Here is a 26,610-nt window from a genome sequence, read left to right as displayed (position 1 = left end):
ACTGTGTCAGCATGTTAGATACACATGCAAACAACAAAAGCAATTTCAAAAAATTATTATATGTCTTACGATGAAAAGTTCTTCACATACTGATTAATAATGATAAATCTAAAATGAAGAACCATAACCCATCACCAACCTGATGTAGTTGAACATTTAGGGGTATAGTACTTTATAGTATTTATAAATTTTTCTCCTTTGGTGTGGTGATTGCCTTGTTCCTCATTTTGTTAGTTGTTTTTGTAAAAGCGTCGGCTAAATTAATTTTCATTTATAGAGTACAGTTGGCATAATACATGGCTGCATTTGATGTTTAGTGCATCTTTAGCGGAAGAGAAGCAGCAAGATCCTTAAATATGAGAGAGAGGTTGGTCGCTTCAGATAAATATAAGATGATAAAGCTGTGTAAAGATCTTCACCATATGTCTCTGAATTTCTGACATGTACATATTCAATGCTTACGCACTGCTCATTTTAAACTGTGGAATTATTTGAATGATTTCATTTGTTGATGACACGAATAAGAGGTCTGGATTCCAGTCCAGACTTGGACAATTTTCCTAATACCGTTTGGGAAAATTCATTTTCCACCATCGCACATTATAAATTACACAAATAAACATTAGGGGTGTCCTCGACTAAGGATTTACACAGTCGAATCAGAATTGTAACTTCTTGCCTTTAGTCGACTGATAGTCAAATCGCATGTGTGTGACATCAGGTGGTTAACAAGTGTGCAACATTGATGCACCAAAAACCAAACATTGTAAATTTACAGTATTTGTTAAGAACAAAATAAACCTTTGTACTAGATTGAAGAAAAATAAGCCAGATTCAAGTCACAAAGTACAAAATAAATAAGTTGCAGAGGATTTAAAACACAACAGGAAACATTTTCCTTAATCATCACATAACAATGCTGTGCCATACAATACTATAAGATGCACCTTTTGAGGTCGTTAGCTGCATAAAGACAGGAAACATTTTCCTTAATCATCACATAACAATGCTGTGCCATACAATACTATAAGATGCACCTTTTAAGGTCGTTAGCTGCATAAAGACACCTGCCCACCCCATACAATCAGTAAGAATCCAACTACTAACATGACCAAGACCAAAGAGCTGTCCAAAGACACTAGAGACAAAATTGTACACCTCCACGAGGCTGGAAAGGGCTACGGGGAAATTGCCAAGCAGCTTGGTGAAAAAAGGTCCACTGTTGGAGCAATCATTAGAAAATGGAAGAAGCTAAACATGACTATCAATCTCCCTCGGACTGGGGCTCCATGCAAGATCTCACCTCGTGGGGTCTCAATGATCCTAAGAAAGGTGAGAAATCAGCCCAGAACTACACAGGAGGAGCTGGTCAATGACCTGAAAAAAGCTGGGACCACCGTTTCCAAGGTTATTGTTGGTAATACACTAAGACGTTATGGTTTGAAATCATGCATGGCACGGAGGGTTCCCCTGCTTAAACCAGCACATGTCCAGGCCCGTCTTAAGTTTGCCAATGAGCATTTGGATGATCCAGAGGAACCATGGGAGAAAGTCATGTGGTCAGATGAGACCAAAATAATTCCACTAAACGTGTTTGGAGGAAGAAGAATGATGAGTACCATCCCAAGAACACCATCCCTGCTGTCCAGCATTCCTCACTGTAAATGTAGCCACTGTATTTAGTTAGATAGTATTCACTTCCTAAGTATCTGCAAAGCCTTAGATGCTGGAATTGCATTAAAAACGAAACAACAAATGTATCTGCAAACACAATAACAGCCTGAATAAACATCACCCCTTAATCTCCAAGATGGTCTTATTCAGTATGCAAAGCATGTGCTTATGACCTAGATAATTTATTAAAATATTTAAACAAAATATTTACTGAATTTTCTGTATCCAGATTAGTAGTGTAAGTGCTGATGGGATTGATGAATTGATGAAAAGGGCTATGGAGACTTTAACCTACAAGTCCATGTGTTTCCCTGAGGACATAAAAACTCGAGGAATGGAAAACACTCCCAAGTACTACTACAGAGATGATGGCATGAAGATCTGGGGGGCCATAAACTGGTAGGTGGAAGGGTAACAACAGTTCAGATTCTGTACTACTAGTGAGAAAGTAAAAATTTGCCCAATGAACTTCTTTCTTGATGCGTCATGTTATGGATCTTCCTGTAGTTTTGTTGACGAAGTGATCAAGATCTACTATGACAACAATGAGATGGTTAAAAAAGATCTGGAGATTCAAGAATTTGTTAAGGATGTTTCCAAATTTGGCATGAAGGACTCCAAGGGTAAAAGTGAGTACATGTTCAGCTTTTACAAATTGTTAGTGTACGTTCATTTGTGCTTTTCTTGTATATTCTATATGCATGTTTTTGTGTGCATCAAATCAACTTAATTTGTACACAATGATAAAAGCAAATTGTCACTGTTTACAGAGTTTCCACAGTCTCTGGAAACTCGAGAGGAGCTAATCGAGTACCTCACTGTGGTAATATTCACAGCTTCAGCACAGCATGCCGCAGTCAACTTTGGACAGGTGAGATAACACATTAAGATCATTTGCAAGAGCATTAGAAAGTGCTGGGCAGTATTCTGCACGATATCTAAGCATTGCTTCTGCGTGATGTCTAAAAGAGAATCTTATGTGTTTCTAGTATGAGTGGTATGGCTGGATTCCCAACAGTCCTTCCACCATGCGCACACGGCATCCCCAAGAGAAGGGCACAGTGGATCTGAAACGTATCATGGATACTTTGCCTGACCGTGCTTGTTCCAGAGAACTTCTAGGGACAGTTTGGGACCTCACTCAGTTCGAGGACAATGAGGTTTGATATCTGATTTGTTTATCAATTTGAAATTGTAATGGACATGGCAGTAGCCTTGTTTAAATCACGTGATAAAGAATGAACCTGTTACTAGCTGAGGGAACACAGCATCAAGGTACGAGATAAAAGGCCAAAGATTGTTTTGAAATGTATGTTGGTTCAAATACATAAAAAATTCTACTTATTGCTGTATATTGTTTGCTTGCTACACTCTACAAACAGTTGTGACAGTGGTTACAGTTAAAGAAACAAAGTAGAAAAAATACTGTATATTTTTAAAATTTTCAGAAACCGTTCTGAAGCACATTTGACTACCATTGTCAATGTTCCTGCTTTGTTAGTCAATGTTGCCCCAGAACTGTCAGTTTCTAACATTCTTCCAAATATCTTTCATTTATAAGGTTTAAAACAACTCACTTTAATTAACGAATGCAATCCAGTATCAATAATCGCAATATTGTTAGAGTGACACTCCACCCAAAAATGAAAAATCTGTCAGGATTTAAAAATCCAAGAAGCAATGTCAGCTGTTTCCACTGAGCAAGCCTCTATTGGCTTACCGCTAAGACATTTCGGATCATTATCTGGTATCATGCTTAATTTACTGGCCTATGGCTGCAAAATCAAACTCCTTGTAACAAATATAGTAGAACAATATCTGCAACTACCAAAGGTTTGTTTCTCGATAATCTTCCTGAATTTTCTCAATTCCCTAGCATTAGTAATAACGTTGAAGATCTTGACATTACCACCGAAAATTTTTACGGAAATGCAAGACACAGTTGCTCCTCTGCACTTACAGAAGATTTAAGGTAGCAGCCCAACACCATGTTATAATGAACACACTCAGGCACTAAAGAAAGTGGCACAAAAATGTGGCGCAACTTTAGGAAAACTAAATTAGAGGTATTTCGTAAAGCATGGAAGTATTCGAAAATACAGGAAAGCCCAAAAAACTTCTAGATCCGCCTACCTTTTATCAATAATAGAAGAAAACCAGCACAACCCTAGGTTTTTATTTAACACAGTGGCTAAATTAACAAAAATAAATCGTCTGCAACTTCTGATTCTGGATATTAGCATAGCAGTGATGAATTGAGGAACTACTTCACAAATAAAATTGAAGATATGCGAGCAAAGGTTAACTATGCAACCAGAAGCGACACTTGCTGAACAAACAACTAACTACAGCACCCCTAAGGAGAAATGGAAATTATTTAGTTCATGATTAACTATCTAAAATCATTAGATCATCTACAAATCTACTTAAAGAGATGCTCTTCTTAGTATTAACTAATCTCTGACACTATGTGCCTAAAGCATATGAGGTGGCTGTTATAAGGCCCCTGGTCAAAAAAACCCAACTCGACCTTAGAGACCCTGTCTGTGCGGCTCAGTCCAAATATCGTTTGAGCCAATTTTCAAAACAATCGAAATCAATTTCTAGGCCTAGAAACAAGAAATGCAATACTTTTACTTTTCGAGATGGCTGCTACTGTAATGCGCAGAGTCTTAATGTGGAACATGGAATGCGATGAACGTGCATGACTACAATTTTTTTGTATTGATACGTGAAAGATACAGCTTGAAATCCATGTCGGCGAGCTCTCTGTCGAATTCACCAATCAAAAGTCCTTTAACCTTTGGTCAGCACTGTCTCTAGATGCTACATACCAAATTCTGTACAAATCGAATAATTCAAAATGCAGTAACTTTTCATGACAGAAAATGAAGTCATGTGGTGCATCAGGATTCAGCGGAAAAAAGGATTTTGTTTCTACGGCGCACAGTTCAGAAGTTATGGGCAAAAATATAATTGAAATGTTGGACTGCGCAAATTGAGACAAATTTTCTCTGGACAACGTTGGGACTGTCCAGTATCTTGTGCAAAATTTCATAACTTTCAACGTATGGTTCTATAGGGTGCCATAGACTTCCATCGTGGAAGAACAAACAATTATAAGAAGAAGAAAACTAAATGATACAATAGGGGTCTCCGCTCCTTTGGGACTTGGCCCCTAATAATGATAATAAAAAATAAAAGTGAAACTAAAAGTATGTAGGCTTTCTAAAGCCCAAATATTTTTTACCACCATACCCCAACAAGTGTCCTATTGCAAATTAACTTTCCAGAGCTTAAATAAAGTACCAGTTTACCTTGTAAAAAAAATAATGACAAATTTTGATCTTTTCTTTTTCCCCCAGCGGTTTTTAGGCGAATATCCAGATATGCTTTTCACAGAGCAACCAGTGAAGGAAGCAATTATGACATTCCGCAAGAAGCTCGATGAGCTGACCGACAGCATCAAAAGCCGTAACAATGGATTAACAATGGGTTACTATTATTTGTACCCAAACAAAATCCCAAACAGTGTTGCAATTTAAGAAAATTTTTCCAGACCTAACAGTAGCGTTTACGGCCTGAATGCTTGATATAGAGACAGCTCTGCTCACAATATGTAATTTTTTGGCAAATCACAGAGTATTGTGTCTTTTTTAAATCATGTTTGGTTCATGCTTATTGAAAACTTAAAGTTAGGGATCTATCTTAGGGGTGACTGTTGGTCCAGCTCATGCCAAGAAATCTGAATCGTTTATTTGGCATCACTTTTATAAATCATGTTATAATCCATTGTCTTTTTATTCTTTCTGTATTCATATAGACTTGCATAATCAGGTACCAATATTATGGTAATAATCGATACGTATTTTGATTCATTTATATGGTCTTTATTACTCATGGTATATGGTTTGTGTTTTAGATAATCATTTTTGTTTTATTGAATTACCTTACAGTTATATTGACATTGTGGATATACTATGGATTTAGATTATTTTATGTACACACGTTTTCAGTGGTTGTGTGACTTAAAGTAGATTGTGTAGGGAATAATAGTTTTAGTTTACAGTTTATTAAGTATGGGGGAGGGGTTTTATTGTGTTTCTGTCAAGGTTAGCTTATAAAGATTTGCTATTATGGTTTTGAAATATTTGTTCATGAATGGTGCCAAGGAATTGGTTTTATATTGTGTGTTTTAAACATTTCTGACTGCACTTCAAATGGTTGTTACATTGTTGTTCTATATCCTGGGAGCTTTCGTAATAAAAAAAGACATCACAATATTTGTTGTTGTTGTGTAAGGCCGATGCCAAGGTGTCCACGCCAAAAGGGCAGAACATTCTAATATGAAACAGAGATTCACCCAATACAATGAACTTTCCACAGAATTTGCATCTCTATCTCAGAAAGATGAACGATGATTGCAAACTCACACCTTCACACCAATGAACGATGATTGCAAACTCACACCTTCACAGCTGTTCTCTTCTCCCCCTCTCCACTTTCTCTCCAACTAAGCTCAGAGAACCTTAAAGCTTGCTTATAATCTCTGTATTACAAATCCAGGCATGAAAACGGGTCAGGGGTGAAAAAGGATATTACCCCTCTAAGCGAACCAGGGGTGTCGGGGGCCATGCTTCCCGTAAGAACATTTTTAATATATCATATTTTAAAGCATCAATCTGATGCATTTTGAGATGCTTTTTTTGCCAACCTGGGGAGATCTGGAGAAACTTAACTTCAGCCATGAGTCAAAAATTATTATGGCCTCCTTTTCTATGTATTATGAAAGCCATTTCATGCCAGCCTGGCACTGGGTCTAAATTTTACAGTGTATGAGGCACAATGTGGTAAGGGCACCACAAATGGCTTAATGCATAACCCCCACAAGAGATGGTGGACATGCTGTAACTTAACTTGCCTACTCTTTTATCATGACTGATAGCCAATACAATGTTATGTAATTTAGATTTTAATAAATTTTATTGGCAAAGATAACAATTTACAATACAGTTTGTGATACTCTCAGAACCAGATCACAGTTTTTCTTCTTTGCCTGAACCACCAGTGTCTCCATGGCCCGCTTTCGCTGTTTTGCCACATGTCTCAGCCTCGCCCTTTTCTCTTCTTCAGCATTCTATTTCTTGGCCTGCTGAGCACTGCCAGATGCTTGGGAACCATACTTGCTCTGTTAGGACTCTGTCCTTCCTGTCTCGAGCTTTCAAGCTCCCTGGGCAGAGTCATGACATTGCCACGTCTTTCGGGTTTCTGTTGTGTTACGTGTGGAGACATGTGGCTTTATGTTGTTACTTGATGCCACGTGTCTTCCTGTTATGTCTCTTAGACCCACCCTCCTATCTCCTGTAATTTCTTAAGGGTTTCATTCCCATCGTCTGTTTGGTGTTTCACTTTAATTAGGGTTTTATTCCCATCAGCTGTTGTGGGAATTTAGATCCATATATGGATCGATATAAAAATGGATGATTGATGTTGTTTAAATCAGATGTATTTTCCTGCTTGAAGCTGAGAGTTCTACAGTTGCTAGATGTTGCCAGAGATCGGAATGTGGTCAGTGAGTGGGGGTAGGATGTTCTGCTCATGTGTGTGTGTGTAACAACAACCACACAACTTCTTTTTGGGGAAGAAATGTGTACACTGAAGGATCTTATTGTGGTTTAAACGTGCCTTTACATTTAATATTCTTTAGGATTTTATTATTGTTAACCAAATATAACCTATATGTTGAAAATATAACCAAGTGTGTGAGTTGTGTGTAACCAAGAATTAATCGCTGATACTGTGGGGTTTTCCACAGGACATTACTATGTGTGTGTGTTAAGATCAGGTTACGCACAGAGCATGTTGGGCCTCTATAATTTGTTACAGATGAATGGTGGTTTGAAAAACAAGGCAGTGAGCTGATTTGCTGAGACAGGACAAAGAAGGAAAAGCGGATTGGACCCCGCCATGGAGAAGAGATTCGACGAAAAATATATAAGCTTCTGAATGTGTTTTTCGGGGTCGATTCTTTGTTAAGACTGTTTTGAGTCTGAGAATCCACCGAAACAGCTGTTTGTTTGAGACTTCTGATCAATAAATTTCAACGTTTTCTGAACTGGCCTCTCTCCAATTTTTGAACGCGCAGAACATTGTTTTAATGTTCATCACTGTCACCACTCTCCCCATGTAATCACTCCTCGTTAGTGTCTCCCTTTATATAGTCTTAGTTTCCCTCTGTTCAGTGTCGGTGCATTGTCTAATGTTCATGCTTAACACGGATGTCTTGTCTTTGGATTACATGTTGTTCCTGTTCCAGTTTGTAGACTTATTATTTCTCTTTTATATAGACCTTGTTTTTTCCCCTCGTGGAAGGTGTTTGTTTCTAGTGTTTGTTGGCTAGTGTGTTTTTGTTCTTGTTTTTCCCCATTGCGGGTGTTTGATTTAATAAAGTTTTTTGTTATACCTTCGTCTGCCTGCATCTGGGTTCTGTCCAAAGCCATTTCGTAACATGCTCTGCTGCTGCTGCTTTTCTTTCTGATTCATCTTCTGCTGGCGTTTGTATGTTGCTGCTGCAGAGTTGATGTTCTTGCATCGTGTTCTGTCCACCTCCCCAAACTTCGCATCGTCCCTTCTGAAGAGCTGCATGGCTGTCTTATCCCTGGACTGCAGGGTGTACTTGACCGTCTGGATTGCATTAAATGTTGGTACATTCATGTTGCCACTCCTTTGGTTAATTACATCATTCATCAAACTAAAAGACGACTCAACTTTTTGTCCGTGAAAGATGGAGAGGCAACATCTATGATGAAAACAGTGCTATGATTGGTCGAACTCTTTGTGTATGCCCAGTCCTCAAATCAAGCAACAGCAGAGGCATCACCAGGTTTTTGTGTAGTTTAGAGTGACAAATCGTACAAGCGTACTCTGAAGTCCAAATGCGTATCCGGTCGGGTTGGCAGGTCTGCATATTGATAGAACGGTGGATCACTTTACCTTCTGCCTTGTCAGTCCCCTCACCTCAAAATCTCCTCAAAAACGGTAGCGTTAACTAATAATTTTCCATGGCGCTTTAGCTAGCTGGCTAACGTTCTGATTTCTCCCGCGGTGTTCAATGACTCAATTCATCAAGCTGTAGCTAACGTTTGCTAAGTCTGTCAACAGAGCTCCTGGGTAACTTAACTTAGAAATACCAGAAAATATTAAAATGATTGAAACCATCACTCACCAAATTCAGTCAGGTAAATCGCCGAGGCCAGGTGTGCTTTCAGCTTCTGATGGTGGTCTGCACTGGTGATGCAAGGCCCTTTACGTTAATATTTCCATGCACTCGCACTCCCGTCTGGCAGGCGCACCTGTTCGCAATTCACAATCGCAGTTCACTAAATCTCGTGCTTCCTTCTGGCACTTGCCCCTTTTCGCAGTTCACTGAATATGAATACGCCCCCAATTTTTTTTCATGGAATTTACACGATTCATGTAGGTCACTTTTTTTGGTTTCAAAACGGTGAATTTCGCCGAAAGGTGAGGGATTTTCATGTATAAAATTCCATTTTCTTATAAGAACAAAGAATATTCATTTGCATATTTGGTATCATTTCTCAGTGCGATAGGTACAATGGTCTCATTTTGTTATGTTTTGGTGTACTATGTTTTTTCTATGGTTTTATTACTTCTAGATTGTTAGGTGTTGGTTTCCTTTCTTACTTCCAACATTCCTCCCACCTGGTCACTGGTTTAACCGATTATCATTTTGTTCATTGCACACATTTTGTTCCCCATTAGCGATCTCTATTTATACCACAGTGTTTCTCTCACTGGTTGTGGCGTTGTCATCTTTTCTCACTGACCCATGTGGATTACGGTCTGAGTTTTGTTTCTCGTTTCGGATTACGGTCTGAGTTTTGTTTCTCGTTTCGGATTACGGTCTGAGTTTTGTTTCTCGTTTCGGATTACGGTCTGTGTTTTGTTTCTCGTTTCGGATTACGGTCTGTGTTTTGTTTCTCGTTTCGGATTACGGTCTGTGTTTTGTTTCTGCGTTTTTCTAAGCAGCTTCGTTGAGGCCGGTTTGGACGTTATCTCTCCCATTCGGTTTCCCTGCTTTACCAGACGGACCTGGCGCTAGCTCGCCTTCTCTGGATTATTGTTTTTTGTTATCCTTTGAGGTTTTCGAGCCGGGAATGCCCCGTCTTACTGAGTACTGGATTTCTGACAAGTTGGATCAATAAACTCTTTTTTTGATTTCATCTCCTGCATCTAAGTCCTTATTTCGCACCGCTTACACATTTCCACAGCAGTAGAGCAGATCGTCACATAGGTTTGAGGGTTGAAAGATACTCCGATCACTGTTGAGGGCATTTCTTCGTGTCAATGCCCATTTGTGGCCTGATCAGATCCAGGAGTGGCCAGCCTAAGGCACACCTGTGCAATAATCATGCAGTCTAATCAGCCTCCAGATATGCCACACCTGTGAGGTGGATGGATTATCTCGGCAAAGGAGAAGTGCTCACTAACATAGATTTAGACAGATGTGTGAACAATATTTGATATACATTTTTTGTGGTCATCGTGAGCTCGGAGCTGATCAAAATACCACAATATGAGGACAGAAATGAGCGTGTTTGTGACAGCACGCATCATTGTTATGGATGTTCAGAGTTCCATCACATGATACACGTCACGTAAGCCAAGACCAATCAGGTTGTGGCTTTACCCCTGTGCTTTTAGGTTCACTGTTAAAATCTTTGGTTTACTGATAAAATGCCAGTGTGAATGCTAAGCGAACCAGGAATATTATATCATATATTTTTTGGTCCAGACCAAAAGTACCAAACAAACCGAACTTCAAGTAAGAAAAAAGACAAAAACTAAATCCAACTCTTCTTTTTTTATTTGTTACTTATCAAGTTTAAGTGATAAAGTCAATATATATAAAATTTGCGCGTTGTGTGCCTCTCGACTACTAGGACTTAAACCTGGCCCTCGGTGAACGTCACAGAGTGTCACACGCAAATGCAGAAATTTTTCTTTTAGTGATGACTGGTGAGGAGAAGGCTCCAAGACTCAAAATGTACACGGTAGCTTCTTAGAGTTTGATTAATTTTCCTTTTCCTGACTACCAGCCTACGAGACAGGATGAATGCCCCTATTCCAAGGAGACAGTAGACTTAGAATTATTTACCTAAGTGTTCAGTAAAAAATAAACAAAAAACACAATAGTCAGGAGATAAGCTCTTGTTTCATTTCACGTATGTTTTCACCACAACAAAATTTACAAAAAATAAATATTGCTTTGTTCAGATTAACTCTTTTGTTCAGTCTCTTTTCTTCAATTACGTTCAAACCAAACAGAAATAGGAAAACAACGGTTCTGATAGAATGCTCAGTAGGCCTACACTCAAAATTACATTTTTAGGATTAAAGATCTTTGCTAGTCCTGCGTGTTCAAAATTTGGAAGGATGAGGGGAACAAACTGTTTTAAAAGTAATAGAGTTTATTCATCAGATTTAAAAGGTCTTCACAGCGCTGGTTTGTTGCCGTCTCCATACGAATCAACAACAACAACTCAGGAAGTTTCACACACACATATATACAGAAAACAGAATATGTTAATGTCTTCTGCTACCCCCTCCGTCTCCAGGTCGTAATTCCCTTAGCAACCAATCAGGTCCTGTTGAACTCTTGCTGACCACGTTCCGTTCTCTGCAAAACAGCATCTGGCAGGAAATCTTCTGAAACCAGCCTTTGTTTGCAAGTTTAATTGCCTTCTGTGTCCATGTAATTAGACAAAATTTCAATGGTTATATAGCACACATTATGGTTAAAACAAAGGTTATATGATTAAAACATATCTATTAAACTTTAATCATGTTACGTGGGAAAATACATTTGATTAAAACAAAATTACTCATCCATTTCTATATCGATTGATCTTAATTCCCACAATTATAAATGTTACATTCCACATCAGATATTTTTTTCATATCAGTCCACATACCGGAATGAGATTCACAACCCAGAGTTCTGTTTTACCTCACCATAGAACTAAGCTGGTGTTGGAGTTTCCAGATATGGCAGGGTAATTTAATCAGGAAATGGCAACCTGTTCAAAAACAGAAAGTCTCTTTCCTTTTTTAATGACAACAAGAAAAACAGTTCACAAAAAATAGCATCCACATGAGTGCTTGCAATAGACGAGGCACTCTTTTCCACGAAAAAACACACATTAACGCAGATTCGCTCAAAACATAACTGTTACCAGTTCAGAAAGTATGCAGAAGGTTTATTCAAAAAGGAAAAAACACTGCTAATGACCAAACTTAAATCGGAGACAATACTCGGGCCGTCGGACCATCTCACCCAGCACGACGAGCAATGCCCCTCTTCATAACACACACACGCGCAGTTCAGTTCTTCAGAATCAGCTATCACGTTCGGCTGGATCTCACAACAGCACAAGCTCGGTCCAGCTTTTCATCAGCTCACCTCGACACTTGTGAAAATGCTGTTCACTTAAAATCAACAGTCACGAGAAAAATTCAAACTTTTTCTCTTCCCCTTCTCCCCTTCTCTTTCCTCCCGCCTGTCCCCAGCTCCTCTATACTTCTGTGTACAACCTTTCTTCACAAAAAAAAACTTTCAAAATTAAAGTCCTTGTATAGCTCCACACATCACAAACATGCTGAAACTGCCATCAACAGTTTATCAAAGTGTGGTTATATAAAAAATCTTACCTGTGTGACACTGCTGAAACCCGTAGAACGTCTTTCCGTCTAGTGCAGTCTTCAAAATACAGAGTAATTAAGTAGGTCCCTGGATTACTGATAAGTAAATGAATGAGGAATCCCCTCCTCCACATATAGCCAGCAATGTATTCAGTAAGCTTAAAAACATCACAATTCATTTTTGTGGGTTTGTATTAATATATGCGGGAATTTAATGTAACAACATACAAGGCCAATTACAAAGCAAAGTCTTTTTTCTTTATAGATTGTTGAACAATTCTTCAATGTTCTGCGTGTTCAGAATTGGAGAGAGGCCAGTCAAAGTAAAATCTTGAAGTTTATTGATCAGAAGATTCAAAAATACAACAGCTGCTGGGTGAGTTGCCTCAGACTCAGTCTTACAAGAGAACTGATATCTCACAAAGGACTCACCCCGAAGAACAATTTTACATGGTATTTATAATTCTTATCGTGTCTTTTATTAGCTCGAGAAGCTAATGTCCTTTCGCGGATGTGAAATCCTGGGAACACGTCCAATCCGCTGCCTCTCCTTTGTTCCTCAGTTCACGCTGCTTGTCCCGACTATTTGTGGAGACCCCATACCTCACCAAATTTCGACGAGCTCTGCGTAATCTGATCTTTACACACACACACATATTATTTTGGTACAGAAAGTTCACTCCAAATAAGTCCTTTGGTTAACTCACACACTTGTTATATTTTTAACATATTATGCACAGTTAGTGATCAATGATGAAATCATAAAGCATATTAAATGTAAAAGCACGTTTAAACCATAATAAAAATCACAATAAAAATCCTCCAAGATCCATAAAGATGTTTATAGTATACAATGTTTCAACTTAGATAGATTGGTCAGTGGGCACTACTAGGTTTCCCAGGCCTCCCAATTGTATACATTGCCTCTGCCTCCTAATTGTACACAATTCAGTTACACAGGTAGGTTTTCTGTGTCTTATCGGACTTTTTAAACTCGAGTCCTGCGTGTTCAAAATTTGAAGAAAAGTCAAAGAGATCGTTTTCCCAATAAGTTTAAGTAGAATTTATTATCAGATGTAAAAGCTTCTTCCAGCTGGGGTTGTTTCTCAACATACATATGAGACGAAAAACAACTGAATCCACACTTCTGGGTTACAAGTATTTATAAAATATGTGACGGCGATTCTCTCTTCGGGCTCCTCCCCTTCATCGGGCGGGCGTTGAATCCTCCGGAACCAATCACCTCGGGACATGTAAATCTGACTCCATTCTCCCCCAACTATTGGCTCCTGCAAAACATTTTGAAAATAGCCGGTCCTGCCGAGAGATGCGATTGACGCACACACACATACACTCACACACTTGTTTTCTGAGACCCTGCTCCTGCATTCCTCAGAGCTCGTGTTACACACTTCTGCCAACTAGTTTTCAAGACAAAGAACCCAGCACAGCATGGACATACTCATATCATTATATTTAACAGTAAAACAACAGTAAACATGAATTTATAATACATAAAACATCATAATCCCAATAATCCCTCTCTTGACCTCGACAGAGGTCAAAATTCTTGGTCCTCTGGGTCGTCAGTATAGCTGGATAACAACGGCATATTAAATGGTTTGGGGCTTTCCGGTCTCTCAATAGCTGAAACTATTAAACGATTACACAGTGATCTAAGGCAAGGAATGCAACAACAACCACACGTAATCAAAATTGCTATGAATACCCCTATAGACATCACAATAGACATTACTATTGCTTTCCATCTTCCCAATGTTTTGTCTAGCCAATCTCCTATAGGATTATTTACTCCTGAATGTTCCTTCATTTCTATAGACAAAGTTTTCAAACCTTCCAATGCCCTCGTCACTGATCCATCTGGGGCAGTATTATTGGGAATGTACGTACAACATAGATCACCAAACATTACACATACTCCTCCCTTCTCTGCCAACAGCATGTCCAGAGCCATACGGTTCTGTATAGCCATCAGTGAAGTTGGTGCTAGCTGCTCCGCTAAACCATCTACGGCATCCCTTGTCATATTCGCTAACCTCATCACATTATAATGTACATAATTAATCCTATCTACATTCTTGTTTGGGGTGACTGGAAAAAGGGCAGCTATTATGGGTATATTCTCAAAACCTGCTGCCACTTGGTTTGCTAGTTTATATTCATCCGGCACACCTCGTGGAATGCCTATCGCATCAATGTATGTCGGGCTATTTAATGATAAATCTACACTTGAACCTATTGCTCTCTGTTTTATGATGTGTCTCCTACGTCTTCTTGTCAATGTTGCTGAATTTATGGTTTCCGTTCTGACTGCTCTGTCACCTATCAGAGTTATTGGGGCTCCCAGTCTTACCAAAGCACACACTCCCTTTGCCTTCTCAGGTATCCTAGTAAACAATCTTCGATCTCCACAATAATAATACAAACCTGCTCTAGCCCACGTACCTATTTCAGTCCCATTATCCACTATGATGTGATCACACCACTCCTTATTTATCTCCCCCAGGTTGCTGGTTGGTGATAGACGTTTAATATCAAAACAGGTATAATTTGCTTTCTTCGGTGTAAATGGACCTGCCCGTGAAAGGTTAGTTATTGGTGGGAATATTGCTGCCAATGTGGTACAATTTTTTGGACTGGCCATCCGTGTCAATGCCAGCATACACTCATAGCCCCACGTATCATTTTGGTACAACGGGGCTGGTTCAATATATAAATGTGGTCTTGCATTAGCACATCCAACACAATCGTCTAACCTCTGTTCTCTGGCTGTGGTAATTATCCATTCCAGCCACAAATTATTTTCCCCATATCCTGTAGCTCTCTCTATCATATCTTCTGGTTTTAACATGGTGTAATCTATTTCCACCACTACATTCTTTTGTCCTACCGATAATGGCTCAGCTGTTGTCTCATTTCTTTCCTCCTCATGTGAACTGTCCACAAAAAATTTTATTACTGCTTTTTTATCTGTTCCTGGGCTGTGCACCCCCATTATAAGGAAAAACTCCCCTGTATAATTGGCTGATCCCGTTCTGGTGGATATTGAAAGGGTGAGTGGATTTTGACTTGCACTGTAATCTCTCTGCATTTTTAAATCAAATTTTGCCGAGGTACGGGTCCAAAGGCTAGGTTGTTCCGGAGTCCAAGCACCTGTATATGCGATTACCTTATTCCATGATGGACACCATTCACCCCTATAGGTTTGCCTAGACTGGGACACCTTACAAACACTGTCCATATTCCCATCCATACATATATATATATATTGTACCCCCTCCATGAGCTATTTTTTCCCCCACAATTTATGACAGCGCATAGGTCGAAAGTAAATGATGTAGTCTTACCCCAAACATAGTTAATTACGAGTTGTTCACATGGTAACCTCGTATCGGCTATGGCTTTTTTGTGTCTCGATTTTGATATGGTGTTGTTGCTTTCCTGACCCTTAGTTAGGCTAAAAATTATTCCTACTATAACTCCTGAAATTATTAATAGGATCCCCGACAGCTTACAGTTTTCCCACAGCTTCATTTTGTTGCCCTCTCTTGGACTTTAAAGGAATAATAATTTTGTTGCCCTCTCTTGGACTTTAAAGGAATAATAAACACACTCTTGGAAATTAAAATGGTTAAACACACAGTATACTTAATGGGAATATGCAATTAAGGAAAAATATATATGGTTAAAATCACACAAAATAAAATGGTAAAGAAGATAAAGAATGACAATATAAAAATCACAATAGCAGGTATAAAAAATAGTAAATATTAAAAAATATGAAAAACAATAGATATATGAAAATAATAAATATGAGAATCACAATAAGAACAATATATAATATGGTTATAAAAAATATATGGTAATACGTATTTCCACCTCCGTGAGTATTCACTCAAAATTTATTGCACTGGAAAATGATTCTACCGTCCTTCTCTTTGGTCACAGCACATTCACCTGGAACACCTGTCTTGTGAACGATTTGCAATTGTTATTGTACTGGTGGTGTTGTGATTTCACCTGTGGCTTCTTCAGCCTCTGATTCTCCTTCCCTCTCTTGGACCTGTCTACGCAGGTCCACCCGTGTCTCTGCAAGATCCCTTGAGGGGGGGTCACAAGCTACACATGAGGTTAAATGAAACCAAGTGTCACCCTTGCCCTGCAATCGAACACAGTGTGATGTCCTTGCTGTCACCCTATGGGGTTTCGACCACCTCGGCTCATTCCACTTTCTCCTGAACGTCCTCAGCCTCACCCACTGTACCGTCGTTGGAGGGGGGTCGGCTGCTGGAGATGGATTGACCTGGCATGAAAAAGTCTTAATGAGAGCAGTCAGTTTATCAAAATAGACAACGTGAGATAATGGTGTCACAATGGCATCCGACAGTGCATTCCGTGGCCCTGGAAACTGCCGACCTGTAAACAATTCAAAAGGGGTGAATCCTGTGATTCGGTTAACAGATGATCTTACTGACATTAAGGCCAATGGCAAAGCTGACAACCAATTTAGTTTTGTCTGTGCACAGATTTTAGCCAATTTGAGTTTTAGGGTGAGATTCATTCGTTCAACCTTACCTTGGCTGGCAGGATGCCAGACTGCACCAAATGCATGTTTGAGGCCTAGGGCCTTTTCGACGACTCGCAAATGTTCATTCTTGAAATGACTGCCATTATCCGATCGTAAACGCCGGGCGAAGCCATAACGAGGTATATAATGATTTATTAAACATTTTATCACCGCCGTACTGTCTTCTCTGCCTACAGGATAAGCTTCAGGCCATCCAGTGAAATAGTCTACGATTACCAGAAGATAACGCTTACCCTGTATCCTCGTGATCATGTCTGTGAAATCAATCACGATTTCGTCCCCCGGACCACCGGTCAAAGGAAACGAACCCCTTGTTGGTTTAATCGTGGGTTTAACGTTATATCCCTGACAAACTTCACACGTGCTCACATGTGCTGAGACCATAGCTTTTAAAAAAGGATGCCACCAATATTCAAGCGCTCTCATCATCTGTTTGTCCCCGACATGGCTCACTCCATGAACCTCTACCATGATGGAATGACACAGACTCGCTGGGAGCGCCGGACGTCCATCCGGAGCTTGCCACAGTCCGTCAGAGGCACGAACAGCTCCATGTTGTGCCCACACAGAGACTTCTTCAGGGGTACAGCGCTGATGCTCTTTACAAAGGTATTCCCTTGTGAATCTCGGCAATAAATCATTAGATGTTCTCTCTGATGTGCACATCATCTGCGAGGACACATAACCAGCAGCAGCTTTTGCCGCCAAGTCTGCTGCGTCATTGCCTCTGCTCAAAGAGCTATCCACCTTAGAGTGACCAGCGCATTTAATCACTGCCACCTCTGAGGGGATCATCAGAGCCTCTAAAAGGTCTCTGGCTTCACATGCATGTGTTATTGGTCGACCTGACGAAGTGATAAAGCCACAACGTTTCCACAACGGCATTTCTACGTGTACAGCTGTAACAACATAAGCAGAGTCAGTATAGATGTTTACACGGTGTCCACCAGTATGTCGCAAGGCTTTGATCACTGCTATCATTTCTGCCCTCTGTGCTGACTGCTTCCCATCTAACCTTGCTGCATCCCTCGTAATCATCTCATGTCCTACCTGCTCTACCACTGCATAAGCCGCTTTCAAACTTCCGTCCTCCGCCCTGAAACAGCACCCGTCAGTGAACAAAATCATGACTGGCTCGGGGCCAGTCAATGGTTTTGCAAACAAACCTGGTCTGACCACTGATGCCCTCTCTGTGATCGGTGCACAGTCGTGTGGTTCTCCCTCCTCCACCAAATCTGCCATGTTAATGCCCTCATGCGTGTATATGATATGGTCGGCGAGCAAAATTGCTGCAATGCGTCGCTGTCGTAAAGGGGAAAATGTGAATGATTCAGAATTAACAAAAGATGCGATTGAATGCGTTGTTAAAACAATTAGGTGATGGCCCATAACGATGTGAGACGTTTTCTTCACTATCTTTGCCAATCCTGCGACAAACCTGCTGCATGGTGGCTGTCTTTGTTCTACACTGTCCAACAACATGCTAACATACATCAACACTTTTCTGCCCCCCTGGTCTTTTTGATAAAGTACCCCATGTGCACTTGACCCTGTCTCAGAGACGTCTAAGTGAAATGGTGATCTGTAATCGGCACTGCTGAGATTAGCTGCATGTGCCATCTGTTGTTTCAGGTTAATGAACGTCCGTTCAGCTTCCTGTGTCCACTCAATGTCTGCTCTCAAATTCTTCATACCCTGTTGTTTTACAAGATCTCTCAAAGGGGCTGTTAATGAAACATACATTGGAATATAGTGTCTACTATACCCTGTTAGGCCTAGAAATGACAACATCTCTTTAACCGTGGTTGGTTTTGGATGACTCAAAATTCCTCGTCTATGGGCTACAGTTAGCGTGGAGCCCTCTGGGGTGATCATGCGACCTAGAAATGTAACACAAGGTCTGCAAAATTGCAGCTTTTCCTTGCTTACCTTGAAGCCACTTTTGTGTAATTGTCTTAACACAGCTTCGCTCCCCTCCAGGCATCCTTGCTCTGTTTTGGCTGCTAAAAGGAGGTCATCAACATACATGATCAACACACAGTCTCCAGGCAAACTACAGTCCTGTAATTGTTGTTTTAATGCATGGTTAAAAATTCCTGGTGATAAAACAAACCCCTGGGGTAATCTGTTGTAAGAATATTGACAACCTTTGTATGTAAAAGCCACACACGCCTTGCATTCCTCTGCTAAAGGGATACAGAAAAATGCGTTAGCCAAATCAATACATGTAAACCACTTGTGCTCAGGTGTTATCACAGAGAGTGCAGTATACGGATTAGGCACTGTTAACGATGGTGTAGCCACAACAGCATTGATTGCTCTCAAATCATGTACCAACCTGTACTTATTCGTGCCTGGTTTCGGCACCGGAAAAATAGGTGTGTTCCACCTAGATTTGTATGGTGTAATAACACCCCTCTCTAGGAGACCTTTTACTGTTGCGGCCACACCCTCGTCCGCCTCAGGTTTGTTGCGGTATTGTGGAATCCAGATGGGGTCAGGTGTGCTTAACTGAAAGTAAATTGGAGACATGTTACATATAAAAATTTTTATGATGTCTGGTGCTCCTACACTATCTGACAGCTCCCTGCCATGGAATCTAGAAACCTGCACATGCTCTAGAGCTCCAGTGTCTCGTGTGGCACCTTCTATCCAATAGGCTTTGTGTTTAGGTGAATATTTAACATCTGTTTTTTCCGTGGGCTCCCAATCCTGGGTGGCCAACAGTGTTTTTGTAATCTTACCTAGCTCCCTGGCTTCATGGCTTGGGTGTAAGGCTAACGATATGTGAGGTGCTGCTGTGTCTGCCATCTCATACCACTTCAACTGCTCTTCTGTCAGCTTCACTGGAGCCATCACTCCTTCTTTACTCACAAAAATTCCAGCTCCCTCCAACACCCATCTGTCTCCCTCCACTTCCTGAAACATGTCTTCATAAGTGGTTATGTCATTTCTGTCATAAAACAATGTACAATGCAATGGGTCTATGGGGGGTAAATAGATATCTAAATTTGAAATCCATGAACGGTATTTGTTATACAGTTCCATTGTGGTGCCCCACTGTGCGTCATCATCTAATTTTACCCAGTAAAGATCAGCTGCCTCCTCCTCCCCACACGAGGTCAGCATCCACTGGCTGTCTGTCGTATTACCTGATAGGGAACAGTTAATGGTTGTACCATCTGGAAATGTAACTATTACCCCTTCTGCTGAGCACAAAATGCTAGCCCCTAATTTTATTAATAAATCTCTACCCAAAAGAGGAATGGGAGCATTGCTGGAGAAAAGGAACGAGTGTGATAAACATTGATTTGCCACTTCTACTTTGAATGGTTGTGTCATTTTCAAGCTTTCACTTCCCCCAGAGAACCCGATTATTGTCACAGTTTTGTCACTCAGATCAGATTGTTTTATGCCGCCTGTGACAGTCGAATAGGTGGCTCCGGTGTCCACCAGAGCTTTTAATGGTTTGTTGTTTACCATTAACGAAATGAGAGGTTCGGCCCTAGCCCTCATTTCAGTTCTCTGGGGGCCCCTTCAATAAACGCTCGCGCCACCCTCGGGGCCCGATGGCGGGAACATCGGCACCTGTAGGTTGGAGGGTGGTGGAGGGTATTGCCCCGGGTTGTATGGGGTTTGTGGTTCCCTGCCGCGACCACCGGCACCACCTCTTCGAGGACCCCATCCCTCCGCAGGTGGTCCGTTAAACTGACCTGAAAGCTGTGGACACTCTCTCATCCAGTGGCCTGCCTCACCACACATGTAACAATTTCCCTCGCCCTGCTGCCTCCCTCCATAAGACCCCCTCCCTCTATTACTACCCCTCCAATTGCTCCTTTGTCTATTTCCCCTCCCACCTGCTGCATGGGCGTCTGTACCATAGGGTGGGCCGTTATATTGGTAAGGGGGTGGCTGATAGGATTGTTGTGGCATCTGCTTACTCTTTTTTGTCCCTCCCTCATTTTTTGCTTGTTCTAACTGTAGTTTTAACAACTCTATTTTTATCTTTTCTAATTGTTCTTCCTCTTTTCCTGTTTTCTCTACAGCCCTATCTGTGTGGTGGACTAAATGCCTTTCCCATATTTCGTTACTAGCAATTGGAATGTCAGGGTTATTTTCCATTATTTGTTTAACACCACTAGGGGCACCTGCCATGACTGCTGCTCTGAATATGTCTCGTGTAATTGGGTTGGTTAAACTATTTTCTTCCACCATCTGTTCCCACTCAGCAGCGCACCTGAAATAATATGCTGCACCTGTCTCACCTGGTTTTATGCGAAACTTTATGTTTTGGTATACGGTGGGTGGCAATGGGTACAATCGACCGAGTGCCCTGCCCACCATTGTGATTACTTTTGAAAAATCAAGATCATTTGGATATTGTAATGTTTGGGCTTCGAGTTCAAAACTCCCCATCTGAGAGGCTGTCAAAATCTGACCCAACAGACACCTTATGTCACCCAAAGCCAAAACGGTACCATGACTCAAGGCCGTTAATTTACTCAACCACTTAGAGCCCCCTGATGTAATTGGAGGAAGTTTACTGGAAATAGCAGTCATGTCACTGTGTGACCAGGGCTGGTACTGCACCCCAGTGCTCTTTGCTAACAATGGGGCTTGTACGCCTGGATATAATTGATTAGTATGATGACTCATTGCCTGCTCTCTCTGCTCTGGTACGTTAGGGGGGCAATGATCAATTGAAAAATTAGACAGCTGCTGTTCTTTTTCCCTTCCCCTAGTTCGTTTTGCTATTGGCTCCTCATCCATTACCATCGTTCCCTTAATACATACTGTATGCATCGTGCCCTGGGCCTGACCTGTTGTTTCTATAGGGCCAGCTGCTCTACAACTTCCCCTTTCATCTTCACTTCCTACTCCGTTCTCACTATCATCACTTCCCTCTGGAAGTTCCATATTTTCTGCCATGTGGCGCATTGTCTCATTCACCTGAGCTCGTGCCGCATGTACCTGTTCTGTCACTACCTTGCCCAGATGTTGTACCTCCTGTCGAAGTTCTTCTAATTCTTTTAAATTACAGTCTAAAACTCCCTCTCGTACCTCAAGCATGACCTGTTGTTTGCTGTGAGTCGTATTTGGTGAGATGTAGGGTGGGGGCTGAGCAAGAGGCGGAGCAAGAGGCGGATACAATGGGCGGTACTGTTCAGGGGGCGGTGCTAGTGACTGGGTCTCTCTGTTTCCATCCTTCACTTTCAGTCTAACATCATCGTCTGTAGCTTTCCCTTCTTTCCTATGTCTAATAGGTGATAAAGCTGTCGCCACGAGGGCAAGACGACTCCATTTTCTTAAATGTTTTTCTAAGTCACACCCTTTACTTTTATATCTACTTGCATTATACCATTTAATCGTTTTTTCATCACCTTTATGTCTGACTAACCTACAATGAGCCTTTTTCTCCATATTTCTTATTTTCGGGGCCAGGGGCACTTTAAATGTCTCTGCCTCTTTCGTCCATGCATAATTATCACACAATTCTATCCAACATTCCTCAACTTCTCTTTGTCTCGCTTTCCTGGATTTTGGTTCAGCCTGTGCTATCATCATCTCAGCGATACTCTGCCATTGCGCTAATACGGTCGGACATTCGTGTTCATCACACTCCTTTTGAAACTCTGCCATTCTTATTATATTTATTTACTTGTATACATATATATATGTATTCAATATAACTTTCCTACTAGTTTCTTTACGATCGTCTCCTTACCCCAACTTAAATTATACACATACACAAAGCCCACACACACCACGTGCAAATTTTCCGTTCACTTATGCATTCAACTAAACACCACGTCTAAATACTTTCATCCCCAATACCATTCATACAAATAAAATCAAACTAGTAAATAATTTACGGATCTCTTCTCCGAAGGACTTTAACCTAAATGAATTTGTGATACGCCGATCACGGGATTTCTTTCCCAACAGACTTTAACTGTTTTAATTTCAGGGACTCTAACCCTTATTAGACAAAATTCCAACTTGTTTTAATTCCAGGGACTCTAACCCTTATTAAACAGAACTTTAATCTGTATAAAATTTATGGCTTGCTTTGCCAAGGGACTCTAACCCGTAAAACAGACTTTAACTGTTTTAAAAGAATCTTTTAAATCTGATTTTCCTTATTTCAATTTTACTCGTCTATTCATCGAGATGTTCATCAAATTTAACACAGAAATTTAGTATATCCAATAGCAGAATTCGAAATAACAGGTTTTCTGCTTACCTTATGTATTTTAGCCGGCCTTTTGTGTTAAATCTGAATCATCTCGATATCTTTTCCTCCCCCACAGGGTCCGCCGAAATGTGGCGCCAAAACTTCTCTTTGTCTACAAACCACGTCGACGGGTCACCAGTCTCAGGCCTCTAAGTCTCACAGACATTGCTGTATTATGTTCAAAAATTTAATAAACAATAAACACGTAAGTAACCGGCAGCCACCTCACAGTAGACTGCCGACCATAAAACATACACACAAACTAAACATATGTCCGGGCCCGGTCCTCTCCCATCAACAGTCCTGCCATTCCTCCTTTTAAGCTCCTCCGTGAGAGATACGGGACCGGTGCGTGCACAGCTGATTGCACTTATCACTCACGCCACCGGCCCCGCGTCACGGCTCTCGTCCCGCCTTCTTCACCACAATAAGCATTGAATATGTATACTGATATCACTAATACCTAACTATTCTAATGTTATAGAATAACCCTAAACACTGTGAAATGTGCCCACCTGTACCATTCATTGTAAATAGCAATATCCCAAAGTCTCTCATGCTGGGGCAATTTACTACATGTTGAAATCTAAGGGTGACCACTCGAGGTCTGACACGTTGATGGTTGGGAAGCGGTGTTCCAGTAGTTGTTTGAGGGATAATCTTGCAGGGGATTCCACTGGGCCTGTGGTCAGGTTCATAAGCAGCAACTCATGATCACGATGTCATGCATCTCCCTCCTGGCTTGGACCTGGTTGCAGGTCACTGTTGTGTGTCTGGTTGTGGTGGTATCTGGTCTTTGCCTACGGTGGCTGACTCGAGCTGTAATATGTTCTCTATGTACGTAAGGATCGTATGTAGTCCTGTCAGCATGCTCCGCCAGTTGTGTCTGTTTGGTTCTCTGTACTGGGTTGTCTGGCTCCTGCTCTGTTTGCTCCTCTCGTGGCCTTTGCTCCGACTCATGCTCTGTCTGATGATGTGCTGGCTCTGACTCATGGTCTGGCCTTCTTGTTGTACTCTCCGCTCTGGCGTGTACTGTGGGAGCTGCTCCTACTGGGTCGCAGCTGCCCTGAGTGACTCTAGAGTGGGCTCTGGAATCGTCTCGGGGTCTCCCCGACTATCTCCTTGGCTCTGACTTTCGTTTTGCATAAACCATTTGCGTCTCTAGTGGCCCCCCTTTGCTCTCACACTGACTGTTCGACAGCACTTGCCTGCTCCTGTATGCGAGCAAGGTCTGTAATACGGGGCTCGGGTTGTATCAGTATCATGGGAGCCATTACAGCCGTTTGGCACCCTGATGCTTTTCTGCCCTCTTCGTCTGCAGCGTTGTTCCCTTGTATTACAAAGTCATTGTCCTTTTTGTGGGTTTGGCACTTAATGATACCCAACAGTTTAGGTTGCATCATAGCTGAAATCAACTGTACAATTTGCTCAGCATGTTGAATTGGGGCACCATCACTTTTTTAAAATCCTCTTTGTTTCCAGACTGCTCCAAATAGATGACAAACTACATGGGCATAAGCTGAGACTGTATAAATATTGAAAATTTGTCCCTTTGCCATCTGTTAAAGCTTTCAATTCAGCCAGCTGTGCTGAGCAAGGCTGCTCACAATGTTGAGAAATTACAGGAGTAAATTCACTTCCCTCTCGTTTAACCACAGCACAACCCGCATGATTACCCAAATAATCTCTAAAACAAGAGCCATCTACAAAATAATCAGCTGTTGCATTCAGAGTCGTGGACTCTTAAGTCTGGTCTCAGACAGGTATAAGCTGATGATTCAGCAATGCAATCATGCGGTGTGCCTTCATTCTCCAAGGGTATGTAATTTGCTGGATTTACGGTAGCACAATGTTTTATTGTTACATCAGGAAAGAGCACCTTTTCTCTGCACCATCCCATTGCTTATGATACAGATTAAACGCCAATAAAATACTTTGCAAAGTACCTCACCTCTCTGTGTGTCGCGTTTGAAAAGGTTGACTCAACCTAGTTTAAGGAATAAGAAAATTCCACAACATGGGCAAAATAGGAGTGTTGCAAGGACTAGATGTTTTAAAAAGCACTCCTGCTTCGGTTAGTCCTCCTATGGTTCCTCTGATACCATTTATAGCTTCAGGTTTTAGTGGATATTGGTACTTGTTAGGTAATTAATGACTTTAGGGCTGGCAGATTTTATCAGCCCAAAATCTGTGTCATGTTTTGACCACAGCTGTTCTGTGACGTGTTTCAATAAGGAGGTTCAAGCAACACTGAGTTAAAACATGAACTCTGAGTTGATTTACTCAGATAATCGCTACTCTAAGTTTTCTGTTTCAGAACAGCTGGTTTCAATAAGTTCAATTCTCTCTGAGTAAGTTCACTCTAGGTTATGCACGTTCACCGCGGCTTTAAAAAGCCATCATCAATTGAGCGAAGATAGCACGATTCACCATGGCAACGCCACGTGACAACAGCGTTCCGTTTATTTTTCGCCAGTCGAATTGGAGCCGCAGCAGCAAAAGAGAGAGAATCGGCGTGGGAGAAAATTGCTTTACGTGTCAATGTCTAAGTTATACATTTTTATAGAAATTTTGTTGATACCGTGAAAATGTGTATCTCTCTCTCTCTCTCTCTCTATATATATATACCTACGATTTTTGTCATGTAGGTGCAATCCTTCTGCAATAAAAAGAACATGGCAGCAGCTGAAAATGAAATATAAAAACATAATTCAGTCCGGTTAGTTGAAATGCTCTTGCTAGTAGGATGCCTGACTGGGAAATGTTTGATGTATTTAATAAACTGGCCTTGAAAGTTATGACCATATGAGAACCGAGCACTGTGGCTATAGAAGACATAAAACTGGCCATGCTTGCATCTGCTCCCCCAAGAAAATCATGGCTGTTTTTTCTAAATCCTTTTTGTAAGATAGCTATGCACCCAATCACATTGGGAAATCCTAAAGGGTAATTGAATTATTAGCTTACTTCCAGAGGTGGCAGCAAGACCACATTTATTTGATCAGCCTAATTCAGAAAGACGTACACCATTCACCTGCAATCCTATGAAACTCCTCTTTGATGGCTCTCACAGGTTTGTGGCCAGGAAACTTAACAAAAATTTATAAAAAGTGCTTGAGAGTGATGCACACTTTTCTTACTGCTCTGCATACTGCCTTGCTAACGTGTTCTGCATCCCCGGTGTTATAAAGAAAGCTACCATTAGCAAATAAACGTAAAGCCATACAGAGAATCTGCTCAGATGTAAGAGCGCAGCAACGATGAGTAAGGTTTGTGATGTAAGGATGAAGCAGAATGTGTATATTTTTAATGGACTGTAAAGAAAAATGGTACCGCTAAAATAAAATAAAACATCCAAACGGGGCTTCAC

At 41.0% G+C, this 26,610-nt stretch overlaps 1 protein-coding gene across 1 annotated transcript in view; it reads left to right on the top strand.

Moving 5' to 3' along the window:
- LOC306902955 (polyunsaturated fatty acid 5-lipoxygenase-like) overlaps positions 1-24,314 on the top strand; it is a gene marked incomplete at both ends in the record, with an annotated part of 43,608 nt that extends 19,294 nt beyond the window's left edge. Inside the window, 5 exons of the mRNA XM_079471875.1 lie at positions 1,904-2,073; positions 2,182-2,303; positions 2,445-2,545; positions 2,664-2,834; positions 24,099-24,314. Coding sequence (XP_079328001.1) covers positions 1,904-2,073; positions 2,182-2,303; positions 2,445-2,545; positions 2,664-2,834; positions 24,099-24,314 — 780 coding nt within the window. The remainder of the gene's footprint in view (positions 1-1,903; positions 2,074-2,181; positions 2,304-2,444; positions 2,546-2,663; positions 2,835-24,098) is intronic.
- Positions 24,315-26,610: the final 2,296 nt, after the last annotated feature.

Source organism: Barbatula barbatula, assembly GCF_947034865.1.
Source record: "Barbatula barbatula genome assembly, chromosome: 13".
In the NCBI taxonomy this organism is placed as follows: domain Eukaryota; kingdom Metazoa; phylum Chordata; class Actinopteri; order Cypriniformes; family Nemacheilidae; genus Barbatula; species Barbatula barbatula.
This window is presented reverse-complemented; position numbering and strand designations above follow the sequence as displayed.